This window comes from Caretta caretta, chromosome 4 (genome assembly GCF_965140235.1).
Source record: "Caretta caretta isolate rCarCar2 chromosome 4, rCarCar1.hap1, whole genome shotgun sequence".
NCBI classification, from domain to species: Eukaryota; Metazoa; Chordata; order Testudines; family Cheloniidae; genus Caretta; species Caretta caretta.
In genome coordinates, this window is record NC_134209.1 from 93,056,155 (window position 1) to 93,079,301 (window position 23,147).

Here is a 23,147-nt window from a genome sequence, read left to right on the forward strand (position 1 = left end):
GAATGTGTTTTGGTGATGGAAATAATGGTCAGCCATGAATGGAGAGAAAAAGGAGAAAGAAATGGAAACGGAATAAGCAACAAAAGGCACAAAAATTTTGGTTAGGGCATTATAGTTTAATTTATTTATGCTTTTTTATACTGTTGTACTTCCTGTGTAAGGCTGGGAGCAAAGGTACAGGATAGCTATGTTAGTCTGTGATCACCACTTCCCAATTATATTATTTAGATTTAGAAATAGGATTTTAACTTTAAGCTTTGGTCCTTTGAATCCCCTGTGACTAGCCCCTGTGTGAATGGACAAGGGCAGTGGGGGGTGAGGGTAGGGGAGGGAAATGCAGAATTACTTCCATTGTTCCCTAGACTTTGTGTGGTTGGAGAGTGAAACCACTGCTTGTACTAGCAATGCAAGCAATACTAACCTGCCCAGAAAGGGAGGCAGGGTGTGGGTGAAGACAAAGCACAGCTGCAGTATATACCTCCCTGGATACCCAGGAGGCATTTCTGGTTGACTCAGTCAGAAGTGCTTCCTGGGACTCCCACTGTAATATAGCAGCTGCACATACCTCCCACATACAATGCAGAGCTGTGCCCTAAGCAATGATATATGATTAAATTGAGAATCATTGACAAGTCTCGGCATTTGCACCACTTCCTGTACCTTTTGTAAAGACTAATGAAAAAAACAGCATACATATCTTGAATGTTTTCTACAGTCATCCAAAGGCAGATATTATTGGGTAACCTTTACATTGTTCTAAGTAATATTTACTTTCTTTTAGTTCATTGTTCTGTTTCAGTTAAAACTAACAACAGGATTTAGCTTCCCATCTCTCCATTCTTACACACATTTCAGTACTTCTAATTTCAGCATCACCCATTTCTTCTATTTATGCTTCTGTAGAAACTGCAATATTTCTAGGTGCCCCCAAATGTTAGCCATAACACTGCAACAGAATTGTATCTGGTACATTTTGAGAACAACAACATTCTCCAGTTTACCATTTTCAAATTATGTGCTAGATTACTAACTCTTTACACAGGTGAACAGTTACACAAGGACGGTAGTCCATACTGATTTCAGTGGAACTACTTGTATGAGAAAATGGTTGATAATCGTCCCTATGCGATTTGCCTGTCAACAAAAATCTCAAGTGGAAAAAATAAACACAACAACTTGAAAGAAAATTACATGAGGGTCATATTACGCCCAACAAGTTTAAAAATCACTGAAATCTGGTTTTCTCTTTAACTGTGTGATGTCAAAGTATGACTAGAACATTATAATCAAAAAGCTACTCAATAGGTAAAAAATACTTTCTTAATTATGTCCATTCCACAGCATTTACACAGGACAATAAATTAACTGATACACATGTCACATAAAGCTATGATATACACGTACCAGTTTTGGGGTTTATTGAAAAGAATCCCTGTGGGTTTCCACTTGTAATCTTGTAGGTCAACTTTTCACTAGAGCTGGAATCAGGATCAAATGCCTCAATCCGAATGACAGATACATCCTTAGGTGAATTCTCCAAGACTTCTGGGTAATAAACAGGTTCTGTTGTCTGCGGAGCATTATCATTAACATCCCCAACTTCTATGTAGATTTCAATGAAGGAAGATAGAGGCACAACACCCTGGTCTGTTGCATAAACAGTTAACCAGTAATGTGAGGTAGTCTCACGGTCCAGCAGATCAGCTGTCTCTATTACACCTGTTCAACAGGAGGGAAAAAAGCAACAATATTAAATGCTCCATAAGTATAAAAAGTTAAAAAAAAAAATTAACCCCCCCCCCACCAAACCCAACACAAAAGTCACAAATGAATGGCACAGATTCTTGTGTGCGTGTGTGTGTGTGTGTGTGTAGAGTTAACCTGAAAGTTTAAAAATGAACGTCCTAAATTAGTACTAAAAGGGTCTGAATTTTTATATTGTATTGTTTCAATATTTATAAATCTATTTTCTTTTTTAACCTCTCTTGAGAATTATCTGATCATTTAACATCATTCCTGAAACTATTTCTGCCCAGAAGATATTAATTATGAGTTATCTGAAGTCTTTGGGATTTGATTTACCCTCTCAATTCATCACTCCTGACAATGAGAGTTTAACACTGTATTAAATTATCTAACTGATTTAGTACCAAGGTTTTGAACTATTTATCACCATTTAAATTAGTGAGAACCTATTTAAATTTGGTTTCAGAGTAGCAGCCATATTAGTCTGTAACCGCAAAAAGAACAGGAGTACTTGTGGCACCTTAGAGACTAACAAAGGTATTTGAGCATAAGCTTTTGTGGGCTACAGCCCACTTCATCAGATGCATAGAATGGAACATACAGTAAGCAGATCTCTGTATGTGTGTAGCCTCTTACAGTTTGTACGGCAACTTCCACCTTCTCTGTAACTTCTTACTATATGTTCCATTCTATGCATCTGATGAAGTGGGCTGTAGCCCACAAAAGCTTATGCTCTAATAAATTTGTTAGTCTCTAAGATGCCACAAGTACTCCTGTTTTTATTTAAAATTTGGTGACATATACACTCATATGTATCTATGTGTCTGCGTGAATTATGTAAATGAATGTTTCTTAATGTGTATAAATACTTGAATCCATACACACAACCTTTTTGAGAAATCTGAAAATAGAGAGAGGTTTATGTTGCCCTTCTCAGCCTTAGCTACAGTGTTTGCCATACTTTGGCAAATGAAGGTGCTCCTCTCACCCTCATTGCGTATCCCAAAAAGATCTAAAATTCACTATTTCTAAAGAAACAGAGGAGCAGCTACAGAATACACACTTAACACAATTTACCTCCCAAATCTACAGGAGTTTGTCTGAACAAGGATACCAAAATCTGACCCAATAAAGGGAAAATACATACAGCACTATTTTACACGCATCTTACTGCCCAAGGTAAAATTATAACGTATATGTTTCCATGCCAAGAATGTGGCATATAATGTAATTTATTTGACAAGTGGGATAATATCAAAAGGTTTCAAAGAGCAGGACACACTAAAATCATTTCACCCTCTTTCCTTTGAGCCAATCTTTCTTACATCATCCAGACTCTCTTCTCCCAGGCATCATTTTCTAGCTAGACCCAAAGAGGACCTGACATAAAAATACCTTAATATCTACAAAGAGAGGGACCAAAAAAAAGCAACAGTATGTGATAATCATAAAGGGGCACTGTGAAGGCCGGTCATTATTAACCATCATCATTATTTTTTATGCTACAGTAATGCATAAAGACCTAATCGTGATTGGAGCCCAAATGAGCCAGAACAGTGACATGCCAGCTAGGTTTGGGATTGTGGACACATTTACATGATGTGCATGTAATATTTTCTACTATCCTGTGCCTATCTGTTCTGCTCATGCATGCTGTCAGTAAAATTGGATCGAGGTAAACACACATTTATGAGTGTACCTTCTGGAGCATGATGTTTGTAAAAATAGTACTGCTGCATTTCCCCTGCTTTAGGGGCACTGTAACCCCTCTCCCTTCATTAAACATAATTAATGTTTGCTTTTAATAGGTGGGGGGGAATATTGCCCCTCACCAAAACTACTCTAAGAGGTTTAAACATTGTTAAATTTATATCTTCAGATTGTGTATCTGAGGACAAATTATGGTCCAAATATAACTGCCACTGAGGTCCCATTAGGAGTAGTATGAACAGAGAGCACAATTTGGTTGATGCAGAAGATAATACGATTAACAGTTTCTCAAACTCTTAATTGTGTCTTTGTCCTTACGGGAAATTGCATGAGAGTCTGATGATGAAAACCCTGAATCCAAAATGAAAGCAGGGTTATTTTCTGAAAAAGCTAGCTTCTAATACAAGAAAGAAAATTCAAGTAACCTTTTACTGTTAAAGCAGAAATGCACATCATTTCAAACACAGTATTCAACATTTTAGAATTACCACCAGATGTCACTATGGAAACTGGTTGTGTGAAATGTAGAAAGCGGTAGGGCTGGAGTAAAGGACAAGGGCAAATGAGAGTTCTGTATATTAAATTATATTCTGTATAGGATGCTCTTAAAAACAAAATAGATAATAGTGTCTGTCTAGGTACTTTTTCTTTTTGCAGAGGACCAGCAAAGTACTGAAAAGATAAGGTATTACTTTAAAATAAGTTGGTATTTTATATTTTCCACTTTTCTATTTTGTATTTGTACTTTGTTTACCTAGGATTTTCTTTCAAAAAACCACAAATAATCATAATATGCAATCACTGTATCTCTGTTAAGCAGTTGCCAATTAGCTGTGCTCTTCATCCTGCAAGCATAATGTCTAAATATCACAGAGAACATAAATTATTTTTAAGTGTATCTGTCTGATCTGTATTCCCCCCGAATGTCCAGGATCTATTTTTATTATTTACTCCTGTTGTATTTTTTATGTCTTTTTACTTATTAAGAAGACTTACTTGAGAGTTAATGAACCAGATTAAGAATCCTGACTTCACTTTTAACCACAGCATTTCCATAGAAACCCCATGTGCTGAATGTGGCATGCAAGAGTTTCAGTTGTACAATCTGTGCAGGCTGTGCCCTTATTTATCCTGTGGCAACTTCGCAAAAGCTACATGCCCTACTGACCATAAGGCTAGATTACATTAATTCCCTCCTAGCAGGGCTTTTAGCAGGGCTTCTCTGTTGCTTGCAGCTTGTGTAGAATGCAGTGGCACGCTTATTTATTAGGTTGAGCAACTATCATCATAATATGCCTCCCCTGCATTCTTAACACTGGCTATCTCAAAATAAAATGGCAGATTAATATTAAAATGGCCCTGTATGGTTTTAAAATTCTCAGAAGGGTAGACTTTAAGACAGACCTCCTCAAGGCACTCACCCACCCCCTTTTACAAATTCCACCTCCTCTCCTTAGTTATGGTGACTCCTAGCTACAGACAGACTGTCAAAGTCTTGCTCCCTTGACATCTCTTTCCAACACCTGAAAACTTTAAATCTACTATTTAAACAAGAAAAATGTTTTTGCACAAAAACAAAAGAAACCTAGATTCAGAGGGGAACCATATAAAACAGGTTGCTAACTTTCTAATTGCAGAAAACTGAACATCCTTGCCCCACCCCTTTCCCAAGGCCCTTCCCCTTCTCTAAGGCCCCACCCCCCCACTCTCCCCCACCCTCACTCACTTGCTCCTTTTCACAGGACAGGGGTAGGGGCACAGGCTCTAGATGGTGCTTATCTCAGGTGGCTCCCTGGAAGCAGTGATATGTTCCTCCAGCTCCTAGGCAAAGGGGTGGCCATGGGGCTCCACGTGCTGCCCCTGGCCGCAGGCACTGCCCCCACAGCTTGCATTGGCCACGGTTCCAGGCCAATGGAAACTGCTGAGCCGGCACTTGGGGCAGGGGCAGCACACACAGACTCCATGGCCGTCCCTCCGCCTAGGAGCCTTCCGGGAGCCGCAGGGAGCCTGCCAGCCTCACTGTGCTGCCAACCGGATTCTTAACGGCTCGGTCAGCAGCACTGACCAGAGTTGTCAGGGTCCCTTTTCAACTGGGTGTTCCAGTCAAAAATCGGACACCTGGCAACTCTAATATAAAAGGATTATCAGGGTAACAACCAGAAACATGACACTCCTGAAAATGTTAGTACATTTATGTTTAGTTTTATTTCAAATTCAGTCTGGGTCCATAAGATGATTTCTACAAACTCTTCACTTTGACAAAGCTATGATTTTTGTGAAAATTTACAATGACAAACCTACAGTGCTACTGATTAATTAACCAGTGAACAACTCATCTAGCACAGATGTCTACCCAACAGGATAGTGTTTCAGATTTTCAGATTTCTTCCAATTTTAACTTGCTCTAGGGTCACCTGCACTGTAAGTCTGCATTAGTGATTAGCATCCGGAAACCTGAGCTACCTAAGCTGACAGTGAGAGTGAAATGAATCATTCTTCCATTTTTTCCTGTTGGAACAAATCCCAAACTGTTGAACAAATATTTCTTCAATAGGACTGCTGTTTAAAAGTTTGAATCAGATTAAACAAGTATGAAAGAAGTTCATTCTATGGAACAGTTGAGAAAACAACAACACTGATATCTGTATTGGGACCTGAACTTAATGTTAAAAAAAAAAACATTACCTGATGCGAAGATTCCTCAAATTTGCAAACAAAATATAGCAGAAAAACAAACTTCTCCACCTCCCTTCACTTCAGAACAGCTATCAGTGATAGGCACATTAGAGAAGATAGATACCTCATTACAAATGGACACATACATTCTAAGAATTAAGTTAGTCTGACAATATTAAAAACGAAAATACAAAAAACCACTGCTTCAGTATACGGTACATGCAAAAGGGAGCTGGAAGAAATGAGGTCAAGCAGCTTTCCCTCACACATTGCACACAGGTCAGCCACAATTTCTTTTTGGAACCAGACCCACTACTCCTGGTTAGTAGAGCTAACCTGGTGAAAAGGATATGGGAGGGGTGAGTGTGAGGGTATGACTCAGCTTTCCCCCTTTACACCAGGACAGCTCTGAGGAGTACATCTTTCAAAATGGGGCAGAGCTACTAATCCAATGTGCACTCCCCCCGGAGGAATTCTGGCTGTGACAAGCCAGATTTTTTCCAGGGCTCCCCCTACAGAAATATACAACCCAAAATACATTCAATAGTTTAAAAATCACAGTCCAGTTTGTATCAGAAACTATGCACAAAGCCACACCTTAAAATCTCTTACCAGCCCCTCTCCTTCAGATCTGACCTTAAATGTTTTAAATCACCAATAAAAGAATGACACTAATAGTCGCACCTTAAATCTCAAGGGACACTGGACCACACAAAAACACACACAATTCAATAGATTTTTCAAGCTCTGCTCATGAAGTTACAGGCCTGGAACAGATCAAGCTAAACCAGGATGAAGATGCTTTTCACAAAGATAACAATATTTTCTTCCCTATCACTAGTCCAGGACCAGTGCTCCCAAAAGTGAACTGGTCCTTAAAGGTCTTGTGCTGGTCTGCCAACTATTCCTCTTTGCAATCTTTACTATATTATTCTAGTAGCCCATCTCACGCAGTTTTAGAGCAGACTAATGCTTTATGCTAGCTAGACTAATTCTTTATGCTATTTGGAAGCCAGCATTCTAAGCTTTCAGACCTAGTAAATCATTGGATTAGAGCTCCAGTGGTTTTCAAGAGAGCAGTCACAAAAATTATGTTTCATTTCAAATACTAAGAAGAAGAAAGAATCAGAAAGGTGTGATTTCTGATACCTTGTGACCAGCCAAGTCCAGTAAATAAATGCTCTTTCCACTGGGATAGCTGTGGGTAGAGTTTCCACCTCTTCAGCAGTATGAAAAAAATATATATATTTGTTTTTAGCTCTGATGGTTTACAAGGTATCAGGTCTTAAGCTACATTAGATCTACATTTATCCCTCCATCTTCCATTGCTTTTTTGGCATGGGTCCAAGAACAAATATAGCAAGTGCTGGACTTTAGATAAATGTAAATTTCAATTCCTGACTGTGCTACACTTGGCTCTAATCCATGCTGCAAATCCATCACTTTAACAAGTGCTTAATTCACATAAATATAGAACATTCACCACCATATAGAGTTTGGGATTTATATTTCTGATTATTTTCCCTTAACACACCTCCAACTGACCTGCTCTCATGACAAAAGATGAAGATGCTGAAGGACGATTTTTCATATCAAACTGACAGTAAAGCCAGTATTTCAGAATGAAGAGGAAAGGTAGAACATCAAAATGCACATACTGTGTGAGATTCTCGTTTATATTAAGGCCCTTTTACATCAATCTGGCAGTGTAATGAGGTCTTGAAAGTGGGACTAAGTTACACTGACACCTACTGAAAGGTCTTTTTACGCTGCCAGGGTGGTATAAAGCAGTTTTATGTAAACAAGAATCTGGCCCTTCATAAGCATCACTAATATCTTTCAGTGTTAGGCAGTTTTTAAATGGAAGGTGGTTGAATGGCCTCCCCTACATTTTAAACACTTTACAGATAGGCACTACTACTTCTTATCACTTTTCTTTCATAGAAAGGAAATTTTATCAGTGAATTCTTCACCCATTTTTGCCTAGGCAGCCTGGTAATCTTGCCTTTTTACAATGCTATGCTCCCTTCCCTATCTTGCCCCTAGACCTAGTTGCATTCTGCAAAGAAGGAAAATCACTATTAAAAATTTCTTTAGTTTCTGTATCTGCTAAAGAATTGTTGTCCATCAAATACAGCTCTGTTGGGGGGATGGTGAAATCTGAAGCTCCAAAACCCTTTTTCTCTAGGCGAGATGTAGAAGTTCTTCAGCCTTTCAAGAGATCAGGACAAAATTAGGGTTTTACTCCTAGACTAGTGAGAAGAAAACATAATTATGTGATGAATCTTATCCTAGACTGTAATCTGCAAAGGGACATCAGAACTGATATTTCCTTTTGGGAAAAAAAAAATACTAACCTATAGTTAAGAAAATTCACTAGTGTTCTCCAATTAGAGCTGAGCATGGGGCCATGTTCTTCCCTCATTTACACACAGTTGCAAACTTAGGGCCAGATCTTGCTCCCACTGGAGCTAATGACTTCAGTAAGAGACGCTCAGTAAGAGCGGATGATCCTAAATTAATTCAATGGGATAGCATCAATCTGGAAGAATAAATTACCCCAAGAGCACAATATTTGAGGAATTAGGATTGGAGGTTGAGAGGTACAACCCTCTTTTTCCTTCACCACCGGGGCCACATGTTTTAGCCACTTCACAATTTGGAGAATATCATGGATGCTATAGGTTACAAAAGCCATAATGGATTTATTTAAAATGCAGTACATTTCTCATTCTCAACAAAAAAGAACTGTTGACAAAAATGTGAATTTTCAAGGTCTTAATAGTATGTCTAATTTAAATTAAATAGCCCAAACCACTATGACCAAAGTCACTAATAAACCAAGAATAAATGTATAAATCTAACGAAGGGCAGACAGTCTTATATACACCAATTCCAACCAATTAACAAATGCTCCAACTATAATACTCCCAATTCCCAAGGATGATCCTCCTTAAGTGTGCTTATCCGCGAAAACTCTCATTAACAATATTAATGACTCTGTAATGGAAATCAAAACCTGCAATCATTTCTCGGCAAAGCATGAAAATGCAGTTTAGCAGAGCTTGCCCTGGGAATGACATTTGAAACAAACAAAGAGAAATCCCTGGCCTGGAACATGATGCTTGAAATCTGATTACAAACTTAATTAATCTAAATTCTAATAAGCTTGGTAAATCAAAACCTTCCTCAGCCACTTTTAAAGCCTGTTACTGCTATATGAAGTAACAGCAGTACATTTTGAAAACTGCGTGAACATATACTTTGATCAAATATGACCTTCAATAGACAGTTCAAATGAAGGATTAAAAATTAAACAGATTAAATCTATTACAAACCAAGACGCATGCTTTCCCTACTGCCACTTGTCTGTATTGACAGCAAAACAGTATGCTATCTTTTAACTCATTAGTGAGACATAAAAGTACAAAACATTATTTAAGCTGTATACTACCCATTTTCAAGTAGCAAAAGAAAAAAACAGAGGAGGCTTTAACTTAATGTTTATTGAAATTCACTCTCTCATCCAGTCCCTCCCTGCTACGTACATGTATGCACAGCTGTATTTCTCCTATGCACAGTTGCCAATATTTGAAAAATAGGTTCAAATCAACCTGAAGGCCCACGGCCACCAGATGACTGTGTGGCTATTCTGGTCAAATTTCTGGTTTGTTCTTTTTTTGTTTTTTGGTGTTTTTAAGTGTATGAATCACGTAGGGACAGATTCTGATACTTATATGATGCTCATTAGTACCATGCTCCTTGAGTGATACTGATGGGACTTCTGGGGAGCATGAATAAGGCTATCAAAATTTCTCTGTTCATTATAACGGCTTCAAAATAGATACAATTTTCCGGCTGTTCTTAAAACTCCACTCTTCTACAATAACAAAGGTCCAGGAAAAAAAAATAGAGCAAGAGAGATATCCTCCAACATTTGCATCCTCTGCCTTTTTATATTACATAATGACATCACCTTAATATATGATATAATGATGTTACAATAATGATGTTTCAGTGCAAATTTATACAAAGAATGATGGGGGTAATCCCATTTTATATGGTTTCGTTAAAAATCCTAGTAAGATTTGGATTTTCCTATTAATTCATCCTCCGCACCTGAACACAAGTACATATACCCACACAGTCTCACCTCACTGATCCAAATAATCTGGAATTCTAGCTCCTGTTTGTGTCTTTCTGGGGCAGTTTGGAAGAAGTGTGGCCCCTACCACTACTAGATTAGATGGGAATGTTTGCTGGCCTGTTCCTCCTCTGTCTTGGCAAGACGTATTTCTCTCTCTCTTCCTCTTCACAAAATCCCCCACTTTTATCTCTTCCTGTGCCATTCTCCCTTTCCTAAACTCCCTCTGCATCTCCGTTTGCAGTTTATGAGTTCCTCCTCTCCCTGGCCCTAACCTTAAGGTTGCTGCTGCCCCTGACCAAGGCTGGCTAGATGGGAGAAAGCTCCTGATGCCTCTTTACCACCTCCTCATCCTACATGCCTCACTGACCTGTAAAGTTACTAAGAAGACAGCAGCACCAGCAGGGTGAAGGAGTGAAGACCACCTGGAAAAGGAGGAGAGACAGTGTTTGTCTGCTGTTCAGCAGTCTCAAGAGGCTTCAAGGAGGAACATCACAACTGTTTCCCCTTCAAGTAGGGACAAAGACAAATCAGGAGAGTTGGCACGTGTGATTCTATGTGTTACGTGTCCTTTAGAGCCTCATACTCACCATCAGACATGGTAAAGGAAAGCAAGGTAGATGGATAGAAGGCAAAACGTTTCATTTTATGTAGGGGTGGGCAAACTATGACCCAGGGGCCACATCCAGCTCTTCAGACATTTTAATCCGGCCCTCAAGCTCCTGCCAGGGAGCGGGGTTGGGGACTTGCTCCGCACAGCTCCCGGAAGCAGCGGCACATCCCCCCTACAGCTCCTACACATAGGGACAGTCAGAGGGCTCCACACACCTCCCCCACAGCTCTCATTGGCCAGCAAACAGGGCCAATCGAAGCTGCAAGGGCGGCACCTGCGGACGGGGCAGTGTACAGAGCCGCATGACCATGCCTCCACGTAGGAGCAGGAGGGGGGACATGCTGCTGCTTCCGGGAGTTGCTTGAGGTAAGCGCCGCCCAGAGCCTGAACCCCTGACCCCCTCCCGGGCCCCAATCCCCTGCCCCAGCCCTGATCCCCCTGCCACCCTCTGAACCCCTCAGTCCCACCCTACTGCACCCCAGAGCCCGCATCCCCAGCCAGAGTCCTCCCCTCCCTCCTGCATCCCAACCTCCAATTTCGTGCACATTCATGGTCCACCATACAATTTCCATACTCAGATGTGGCCATCGGGCCAAAAAATGTGCCCACCCCTGATTTAATGTATTTACCTATGTCATAAAAATAAAGGGAAGGGTAACCACCTTTCCGTATACAGTGCTATAAAATCCCTCCTGACCAGAGGCAAAACCCCTTCACCTGTAAAGGCTTAAAAAGCTAAGATAACCTCACTGGCACCTGACCAAAATGACCAATGAGGAGACAAGATACTTTCAAAGCTGGACCAGGGCCGGGGGGGACAACGACCAAAGGGTCTGTCTGTCTGTGTGAAGCTTTTGCCAGGAACAGATCAGGAATGCAGACTCAGAACTCCTGTAAAAACTTAGTAAGTAATCTAGCTAGAAATGCATTAGATTTCCTTTTGTTTAATGGCTGGTAAAATACGCTGTGCTGAATGGAATGTATATTCCTGTTTTTGTGTCTTTTTGTAACTTAAGGTTTTGCATAGAGGGATTCTCTATGTTTTGAATCTGATTACCCTGTAAGGTATTTACCATCCTGATTTTACCTTTTCTTTAATTAAAATTCTTCTTTGAAGAACCTGATTGCTTTTTCATTGTTCTTAAGATCCAAGGGTTTGGGTCTGTGTTCACCTGTACAAATTGGTGAGGATTTTTATCAAGCCTTCCCCAGGAAAGGGGGTGTAGGACTTGGGGGGGATATTTTGGGGGAAGACGTCTCCAAGTGGGCTCTTTCCCTGTTCTTTAACACGCTTGGTGGTGGCAGCCTAGGGTTCAAGGACAAGGCAAAGTTTGTACGTTGGGGAAGTTTTTAACCTAAGCTGGTAAGAAAAAGCTTAGGGGGTCTTTCATGCAGGTCCCCATATCTGTACCCTAGAGTTCAGAGTGGGGAAGGAACCTTGACAACCTATATTTCTAACACATGGAGATAATAGTCCAGTATATTCTGTTTACAGTGTGTAAAAATGTAAAATGACTACTACTGTAAAGTTATAGCCACTTCCATGCTTCTGATCCTTTGAAAATTTAACGAATCTTCTAGAAGATTCGTTAGACTAGATTATGCCTGACTGTGCCAAGGGTGGGTAAGAGAAAGGGAACAACCCTGAGCCACTGCCATGGACAGCCACAGTCTTGTATGCCAGAAGGAGTTCTACCTTTGGAAAGGAGTCTGAAAACATTTAACCTACAGAATTCCCAAAAGTAAAATTATTTCATGCCCTCAATCTGGGGTGGTGCAACTCCCCACACCTCCCAATGTGAGGCATTCCTTATAAGGTACAATTGAGCCTTTTGTCTGCAGTTTCACTAAAACAACATCCAAGAGTAATGTCAACAAAACTACATATTATTTGTCCAACCACATAAAAAACCCCACCACATAATCTTCCTGGATCTTTAAACTAGGCAAAACGATTGCCCCATAGCACTTAAGCTGTAATGTCCCGTCATGGAGACAAGGAACTATTCAGCACTTAAAATGTCATTTGAAAAGACCAAAACCTCGGTGCTGTGAACTCTTTGAAGCAATCTCCTGCTAAAGAAGGAATGGAATGAGATTCCTTTTGCTAAAGTAAAATGTCAGCTTGTCTACTGTATAAACAGGGCAGAGTGCCAAAAGAGGCACAGTCTAAACTCCTAAAATGCTGAAGATCTGTGGTGGTCAATGTGAGCTTTTAAAAATGACACACAAGCTGACTTAAATAATGTCTTGATAGCATAACTGAGTCAAAAAATGCTGGCCTTTCCCTTTCTTTACTTATATCACATATATACTTTGAATAGAAAGTATTATTTGATATTTTTTTCTGAAGAATAAGGAGAGATAGCCATACAGAAAATATTTGCTCTCAAATGCTAGGCAGTTTAAGTTTTATCATCAATGAAGATGGATTACACAGGTAAATCACCTATCAGATTTCTTAAAACTGATTTAAAATTGCCTTTGTTTCAAAATATAATCTTTATTTGCAATTTTTGAATTACATGTGCACATGCTTTTTCCTCTGCTCTAGAAACTTCTAACTGGGCATAAATAAGGAGACTGGTAACTTAGCAACAGCCAGCCAATGTACAGCCAATGTAATGCCAGCCAATTTACTAATTCATGCAAATTAGTTGTTTGCAAACTTATAAGAAAAGTATGAATGTGCATAATTAAGAAATCAATTTAGTTTCAAGTATTTTCACTGATTTGTATACTTTTTTGACATTTCAGTGGCCCATTTATTTTATGTCTGAGCAAAGATGAATCTTACAACAACATAAAACATTTCTAATTTGTTAAAGAATTCAATTGTGTTCTCATTTTAAATGTATTCAAGTTGTATTCAAGTTTAATGCTTTCAAAAGCAATTTAAAAGACTGATAAAAAAGGATGTAACCCAACAATGCAGTGGGGTGTATATTTAGAGATTCTCTAATTTACCACAGCAGTCCTTAGATAATATTACCTCACCTTTCAGGTCATTTGATTTTTTCTCCAATTTTAATAATTTTTGGTCATATTTATGTTTAAATTTTATAATTAAATAAAATATACCCTCCTTAATTTAATAAGTTTTCTATGAACTGGTCTTATGCAGCATTGCAGATTCAATATTCCCCTCTCAATAAGTCAGGAGAAGGCTATTAAAATACATAAAGATTTCGTTCCTACACTTTCTAATTTCTGCTTCAAAGGACTCTCAGAAGAATGTTTTGCTGGTACAGCTAGGAATAAATAAAGCAAGGGCAGGTTTATATAACTAATTCACTTTGAAATAAGAGTGTACTGGAATTTCAATTTCTTTTTCAGCCTTAAATAAAGACATAGTAAACATACAAAGAAAATTAAATGATGTCAACAAAGATTTTTTTAAAAAGAAAAGGAGTACTTGTGGCACCTTAGACACTAACCAATTTATTTGAGCATGAGCTTTTGTGAGCTACAGCTCACTTCATCGGATGCATACCGTGGAAACTGCAGCAGACATTATATACACACAGAGATCATGAAACAATACCTCCTCCCACCCCACTGTCCTGCTGGTAATAGCTTATCTAAAGCTCATGCTCAAATAAATTGGTTAGTCTCTAAGGTGCCACAAGTACTCCTTTTCTTTTTGCGAATACAGACTAACAATGCTGTTACTCTGAAACCAAAGATTTTTTTAGTTACCACTAAAGATGATTCTTTAATATAGCTGTATATATTCATGCTAACATTTACCTAAACCAGTTACTAATATATCCTGCTTAGACAGGGTTAATAAATGAAAGAGGATACTGGTAACTGTTCTAATAGTCCTTGAGAATATCAAACTGCCCATTCTCTAGTATACATAACTTTCTCAGTTTCTAGTAACTAATCACTAGCAATATCGGCAATCTGTTACAGTTGAAGTGCGTCTGCACTAAAAAATTCATTAACAGGTAGATGACGGTTCCACTTTGCAGTGGAAGGGTCTTCACAGCATGACTGGACCTTCTCCTCTTCTAAGTAGGAACAGGTATATGAGAGAGGGGGAGAGGGGGCAGAACACTACTCCAGAGGGAATGAGGTGCTTGGAGTATACATTATGTACTAGCCATTGGTGCAGTTGGGTACATATACTTTTTGCAGCAGAAAAATACACTCACGTCTGTTTCATAAGATGATTTTGCTTTAACACAATACTTGCTACTACTGCATATTCCTCTACAATATATAGTGACCTGTATAGAAAAATATAAGCAACATTTGCATGATCATATCTAATGCTCTATTTTAAAACTAACTGAACAAAGTAGAACCTCAATATTAATAAAATAAAACAGTTCAAATTCAGTCCTGATTTATACCTCAAACAACTCCACTGAATTTAGTGGAAAAGAGAGTAGAATTTGGTCTAGTGTCAACACATTAAGTAACTGTGATGTGAGTATGTATTTTTCAAAGCTGTTAAATGTCGTAAACTGCTATATCAGTGGCCCCAAAACTTTTTCCGTCACCTCCCCCACTTTATCAGTAATGGAACCTGTCCGCCTCCCCTCTCCCCATCAACTGCGGTCAGGAGCTGTAGCCGGGAGCAGAGCCAGGGCTGCAGCTGGGAACAGAGTGTGGCTGGGTGGCACTCCCTCTCTCCACCCTCCCTTCATACTATATGAAAATGAGACTATTTCTGCATCTTGTTACTACAGTAGAAGAAAGCCCCCTTAGCAGAAGAATTATGTATATCAGTATCTCTTCTGAAACTTTTTATTAAGGCAAAGATACCATGAAACATGAAAATATTACATTTTGCATTACTTATACAGGATCAGGTTAATATTTAAAGAATCTGGCTAAAGAGACAGGCTTCAAATCTCGACAGCCTCAATACCACAAAGTAAAGCAACTGAAAATGCATACACAGTAAAATGTTGCTTCCAAACAAAACTGGACAACCCAGAATGCTCCAGCATGTAGTTGAACCAAAACTCTGACATAAAACTTAAGAAGCAGAATTGTTTGGGACTACCTCACTTCTCTACTATGAACAGATGGTAGCAAGATAAATTGTGTTCAAATATGGAGGAAAGAAAGGAACAGTCACTCTGGACTGGCACTACATGTAGCTCAAACAGTCCAGAACAAGTTGGATACAGTGGTACGGAAAAGAAATTCCGGAGTCAGCTAATGGCTAATTGAAATTTAGTTGTGTTCATAAAGAGGATACAAACTTTTACAGGCTAAAGTTGGTCAAAACTGAGCATTAAGCTAAGAATATACTTGTAAACATTGAGAAGAGACTTTACAAATCTTAGTTAAGACTAAAAAAAGTAAAACTACATCTCAACAAAAAATGAGTGATCACATTCCTTTCATTCTTACACAAAAAGTCAAAATTACGTTTTTTAAAACAGCCTTTTAAAAAGTTGTTCACAAAAATTATGGGTCATCAGAACCATATCTGGGTTAAAAGAAAAAAAGAGCATTAGGGTACAAAGTGAGCATGCATTCAGAGAAATAGGGGGAAAAGTTGATGCAATCAATCAGAAGATCCCTGATGCAGCTGCCTTAGAATTTAGCCTATTACTTCCAGTTCAGGAAATCTTTTGGGACAAAGGCAGACAGTTCCTATTATCTTTCTAGTTTACAGTTATTTTAATAGCTCCAGCTTATTTCTGTCAACTAGGCTACTTGTATGTCAGATTTTTGGACAAGCAGTATAACTGCTACACCAGAAACAGTTTATACTGCTGAAACCTTGATGTAGAGAGGCATTTAAAAAAAAAAAAAAAACTTAGTGTATATTAAATGAAATGTTAACTATTATATTGCTAGGAAAATGTAGTCATGCACAGACAACTGCAACCTGATTTCTTGGCAAAAAGGGGAAGGAAAAGCAGCTTTTGTTATGGTCAAGCAACATGATTTCTAAAAAGAGAGAAAGGCCTGAAAGCCATGGTTATGCTACTGTAACAATGAAGCACTACAATGGTAATATTATTGAAAAAAAAAAAATTGCCACAAGACTTTGGGCCAAATACTGCTCACCTGACTTACTAAAGCAGTCCAGCTAACTTTATTGGGGCTATTAATGAGAGTATGTTCTCATGATTTGGCACAATCTTTTCTCCAATTATCCTCACTGGCATTCAGGACACATTCTTGTCTTCAGGGACAGACAAAACTGGTATCGACATCTAGATATACAAACTTCCCAGACATGCTGCTATTGTCACCATCGTTTTTATAAATGTCCTGGGAGGAGGTAAACTAAAGGTAATGGGCCAGCAGTGGAAACAATATGGGTCTGTTGTAAATCTGAGGAATCCCAGAATGTGAAACTATGCATCTTTCAAATCATCTGAGAAAAGAAACTTCTTTTGACAATCACAGCTATGGTGGCTTAGAGGGATTCCATTTTGAGCTTCTGCTATTTCTCAAACTGATTCAGCTACTTTAAATCTAGAATTGACCTCAGGTCCTACAATTTTCTGAACACTACTAAGTCCCTTGATTACACTCCCTGTCCTATCTGACTGTGGGGATCAGAGAATATGATCACCACACAACAACAACACTAACCCAGGAACCTATCCACGCAAGAAAGTCCATTGCCAACTCTGTCCACATCTATTCAAGGGACACCATCATAGGGCCTAAGCACATCTGCCACACCATCAGGGGCTCGTTCACCTGCACATCTACCAATGTGATATATGCCATCATGTACATGGCAGACGGGCATTGCTGGCACATTGGCCAAACCGGACAGCCTCTACGCAAAAGAATAAGTGGACACAAATCAGACATCAAGAATTAGAACATCCAAAAACCAGTAGGAGGACACTTCAACCTCCCTGGACACTCAATTTCAGACCTAAAAGTTGCAATTCTCCAACAAAAAAATTTCAAAACCAGACTCCAATGAGAAACTGCAGAATTGGAATTAGTTTGCAAACTGGACACCATTAAATTAGGCTTATATCACATTGGTAGATGTGCAGGTGAACGAGCCTCTTATGGTGTGGCTGATGTGATTATTCAAGGGACACCATCATAGGGCCTAATCACATCAGCCACACCATAAGAGGCTCGTTCACCTGCACATCTACCAATGTGATATAAGCCTAATTTAATGGTGTCCAGTTTGCAAACTAATTCCAATTCTGCAGTTTCTCATTGGAGTCTGGTTTTGAAATTTTTTTGTTGGAGAATTGCAACTTTTAGGTCTGAAATTGAGTGTCCAGGGAGGTTGAAGTGTGCTCCTACTGGTTTTTGGATATTCTAATTCTTGATGTCTGATTTGTGTCCACTTATTCTTTTGCGTAGAGGCTGTCCGGTTTGGCCAATGTGCCAGCAATGCCCGTCTGCCATGTACATGATGGCATATATCACATTGGTAGATGTGCAGGTGAACGAGCCCCTGATGGTGTGGCAGATGTGCTTAGGCCCTATGATGGTGTCCCTTGAATAGATGTGGACAGAGTTGGCAATGGGCTTTCTTGCATGGATAGGTTCCTGGGTGAGTGCTGTTGTTGTTGTTGTGTGGTGTGTGGTTGCTGGTGAGTATTTGCTTCAGGTTGGGGGGCTGTCTGTAAGCGAGGACTGGCCTGTCTCCCAGGATCTGTGAGAGTGAGGGATCGTTCTTCAGGATAGGTTGTAGATCCTTGATAATGCATTGGAGGGGTTTTAGTTGGGGGCTGAAGGTGACGGCTAGTTATGTTCCGTTACTTTCTTTGTTGGGCCTGTCCTGTAGTAGGTGACTTCTGGGTACTCTTCTGGCTCTGTCAATCTGTTTCTTCACTTCACCAGGCGGGTACTGCAGTTTTAAGAATGCTTGGTAGAGATCTTGTAGGTATTTATCTCTGTCTGAGGGACTGGAGCAAATGCGGTTGTATCTTAAAGCTTGGCTGTAGACAGTGGATCGTGTGATGTGGTCTAGATGAAAGCTGGAGGCACGTACGTCAGTAGGTTTCCGGTACAGGGTCGTGTTTATGTGGCCATCGCTTATTAGAATCCTCTGGATAACTTCCCACAGCTCCCAGCACAGCTCTCAGAAACAGGGGATACTATGGAGAGATATCAACAACTGCCGGTGTACTTTGGAACAGCAGGAGGACTACTTGAACCATTCATGCTATTATAACCTGCCACCTATATTCACAACGGTACTAAAACAGAGCAATCTAACAGTGTTTCCAGCATTTGTGGCATCTGGATGTGAAGGTGTTTTACACAAGAGCTAGGAGGATCAAGTAGTTCTTAGTACAGTCAATTTCTTTTGTCTATTCAAAGTCTATAAATCCCTAGATTGGAATATATGGGGTCCAGTGACTCTGGGAGCCATCTCCATCAGCGTTTTGACAGAGTCCAAATATATTAACCTTCAAAGGCATCCATTTATTTCCTCAGGTTTTCAGTTACAGGATATGGATAGGTATATTTGTAGTCATATAATCAGGGTGGATTTTACTCTTGAATTAATATGTTGCACTAATTTGTATTGTTCACCTCTGTACAGGAGCTTTTAAAACAAAGCCATGTGTAAAAATAATCTGTGGTTTGCTTCTGAAGTAGGAGAGAAACTATTTAAAGGGATATAGGCAAATAGCTTACCTTGATAACAGGTTATTTTAGGTCTTGATTATTAATTACCAAGTGAGAAATACCCTACATATCTAAACAAATACTTAGGTATGCACTGAAGAATCAATAGTTAACTTGTAGACCATAAAGAGTTCATTATACCAGGTAAATATGATTTACAGCATCAAAAGTACCAGTATTTATTAATTCAATAGGTATTAGTTAAAAGTTGGCTACAATCCTTTTAAAGTAGACACAGTGGATACCAAGTTTGCAGGGCTCTGTTCAATACATGTAGGGCTTTTATTACTAATTTCATTTTGGGGGGGAGTATTTTTAGCAATTTTTGAGTTTTACGTAGATGTCCAAAAATCAAGGTTTTTCAGGGCTCTCTCTTTGTATATTCATTACAGTACTATATACCAGGGATGGCCAAACTTACTGACCCTCCAAGTTGCATACAATGATCTTCAGAAGCTCAAGAGTCAGGGTGCCCCTGCCAGAGCTTGAGGCTTCAGCCCTGCAGTGGTGTCAGGGGGGTCTCGAGGCTTCAGTCCCACTGGACACGCCTGCTTGGGCTTGGGGCTGAAGCCTCGTTTCCACTGAAGCCCAAAGCCCCAGCAGGCACTTCCCATGGGTCCGAAGCCCCAAGACCTACCTCCTTGTTGAACGGAAATCCCTAGTCCTACCACCCTGCGGCAGGGCAGAACTCCTGAGCTCCCCCAAACAGTCTGGTTAGTAGCGAATGGGGTAGGGGAGCACGGGGGGCTCTGTGAGCCACAGTTTAACTGTAAAAGAGCTGCATATGGCTCACGAGCCTGCTATATACTGTAATGAGTAATCTTTTTGTGATGTTCCCTAGTGCACACCAGCAGCATCTACATTGAAAAATGAATGTGCAATACGTTAGTTGATATTTAGAAATCACACCCGTCGGCCACATTACTGTACAGTGTAGACAAGTCCTTAGATATAAGTAGCAATTTTCAGTGTTTTTCCAATGTTCATTGGATAATACCAGTGTTCCCTCTAATTTTTCCCACCCATGTGCGGAATGAATTTTGTTATGTGTACCAATATGGAGGTGATGTGTGGCACATCACTTCCATATTGGTGCACATAACAGAATTCATCGGTGCACATAAAATTCGGGGTGGGACCAAGGGGTTCAGAGTGTGGGAGGGGGCTCAGAGCTGGGGCAGAGGGCTGGGGTGCAGGGAGATGAGGGCTCTGGCTGGGATTGAAGGCTCTGGGGTGGCGCCAGAGAACTCCCTCCCCCCACCCCGCTCTCTTCCTGCAGCAGCATCGGAGGGGGAGGGGGAGAGGGAGAGAAGAGAAAGACGCCTCTCCCCGGCCGCAGCAGGTCCAGGCCAGGCTGGGGCACCTGTCCCCCAGCCACGGCAGGTTTGGGGCTCGGCTGGTCGGGGCTGGTGCTCCTGTCCCCTGGCCACAACAAGTTCGGATCTGGGCTGGGGCCAGGGGAGGGGTTCTTCCTACACTGATTTAGGTACTGCAAGTGAAGGATCACTGTTATTGTAGGTAAACTATAAACCATTGACAAAACTGAGTTTTCTATTGAACCATTTTAGAAGTTTTTTATTTGTTTTTGAGAGAGATTCACACACTCACAGAAATTAGAAACGGAAGAGACCAGTAGGTGACCTTTTCTATCCTCCTGCCAGTCCAGGACTGTTCCCTACATTATATTCTCAAGTACTTTGTATTCTCATATTAGAGTAGACAAAACAACTGAATTTTCAAAGGACTTTACATTCCCTGAATTACACACATAACACAGCATACATTCCCAGCTCTATTCAACCTAAAGGTCACACACTGGATCAATATTCACTTTAAACCTAACCCTTAATAATCTACAGCGATCACCATATTCTCTTAACTGTAGACTCATTAACCAGTGCACATCTGTAAATTGACTCCCTTGTAACTTACTTCACAACTCATTTTTTTCTATCACTGTTTTTCCAAACTCCTCACACTGACTTTCACCTACCTCCTCTGAAGCAGCAGTGTCTCTTTACAATGAAGCACTATTCAATGTCAGCATGTTAGATTAAGAACTTCTGACATTATTCTGTCCTTTGGATGGATTTAAAAGAAAATTTAAATTCCACCACTAGCACACACTACAGATGGCTATTCCAGTCAGTGTTTAGCACTTACTTCTCAGAAAACATAGGGATCTATCTGGCCAATAAACATGCAGTTGAAAATATTTATGAGTACAACTCCAGATCTCTGGACCTTTGTACTTTAGCCCATGTGACTCCTCATTATGAAACTGATTAGGAGTGGTATGAAGCTGACAGTATGGCAAATGTCTTTCACAACACCCATACCACCTCACATACCTACCAAAAATTCAGCACTTCTGACAAATGTGCATTTTCTCCCAGCAAGTTTTTACCATAAAATGTTTTAAACAGAAAAACCAACAAGTCCAAACTATATCCCCTATTGGATGATGTGCAAATCACATGCATAGGCAATACTATTCAAAAATATCGAAGAGGCTCCTTTTCCACATCTGAACACAGTGAATTACTTAAATTATAACTGTGATATGCAGTCTAGTTTCAACAGAGTGAACTAACTATGGTACAAACCTTCTTTAGGAAACTACACATAATTACCATGCATTTTCTCAAAGCAATCAACATTCCTTACATAAGTAGCTGAACAGTTGTTAATCATTAGCTGTTCAGTGAATAAAAAAAAAGGAGGGAGAGAAACCACATGCTAGTATACCCCATCTTCATAATGGATGCACAGAGAAATAACTTTAAAATAAAGAACTGAATAGTATGATAGGGCAACAAATTTACACCAAAGAAGTAATCCAAGAGCAGTTCCATCTACCACTTGAAGTGCAGTTTTTACTTACTGCAAATGCCAGTCTCTGATACTTTGGCAACTCCTTTTATGTCTTAAGCGGAGTCCGGAATTAAACAATAAAACCTCACACTTGTAACTAAAACAGTGTCTTTAAAGGGGTTAAAATAAATGAAATAGGACTGTCGCTAATCTCTTGGGCAAGTATATGACCAGAGTTTTAACACCAAAAATTATAGCCATATAACAACACACAAATTCAAGTCTTATCTAGCCTCACTTTGATTCGCCACCCTACCTTGCCTTTGTTACAGGAAGGGCATGACTTTTGGATCAAAGAGAAAATTCCACAGACAGAAGTTTTCACATGCCTGCTACTACAGCAGACTAAGCTCCTATCACAGGGAAAACTAACTTTCACAGAGACAGAATATACAAACCTACAGGTACAGTGTGACATATAAGTATTTTTGGGAACGGCTGTATTAACTTTATGAATGGGGGTTCATGTATGATTGTGTTCCACTCCATGGGTAGGGTTACAACAGCTCCTCCAGGAACTAACAACAGTGAGGGGATTATAAACAACTCCAGAGCACAGGGAAGAGGTCTCAGACTTTTCAAGAAACTAATGGGGGGGTGTGGGGACAGAAGCAGCAATTAAGAACCAGTGAAGAAACAGCAGCTGTTGACTTCATTTTGTACCAGCAGTAAGATTAATTTCTTCAGACCAGCAGCAAACTAAAGGTGATAAGCCAAGCTATGTTCCCAGGATTTGAGGCAGAATGGGAAACCTACTCCAGACAGGGATCTAGGAGAACTCCCTTT

At 39.8% G+C, this 23,147-nt stretch overlaps 1 protein-coding gene across 5 annotated transcripts in view; it reads right to left on the minus strand.

Moving 5' to 3' along the window:
- FAT1 (FAT atypical cadherin 1) overlaps window positions 1–23,147 on the minus strand; it is a 147,638-nt gene that overhangs the window by 91,962 nt on the left and 32,529 nt on the right. For all 5 annotated transcript variants that reach the window (XR_007356394.2, XM_048848091.2, XM_048848093.2 and 2 more), the window contains exon 3: window positions 1,405–1,719. Coding sequence is in view for 4 of the 5 variants with exons in the window: in XM_048848091.2 (XP_048704048.2) it covers window positions 1,405–1,719 (315 nt within the window). In the remaining variant the exon portion in view is untranslated. The remainder of the gene's footprint in view (window positions 1–1,404; window positions 1,720–23,147) is intronic.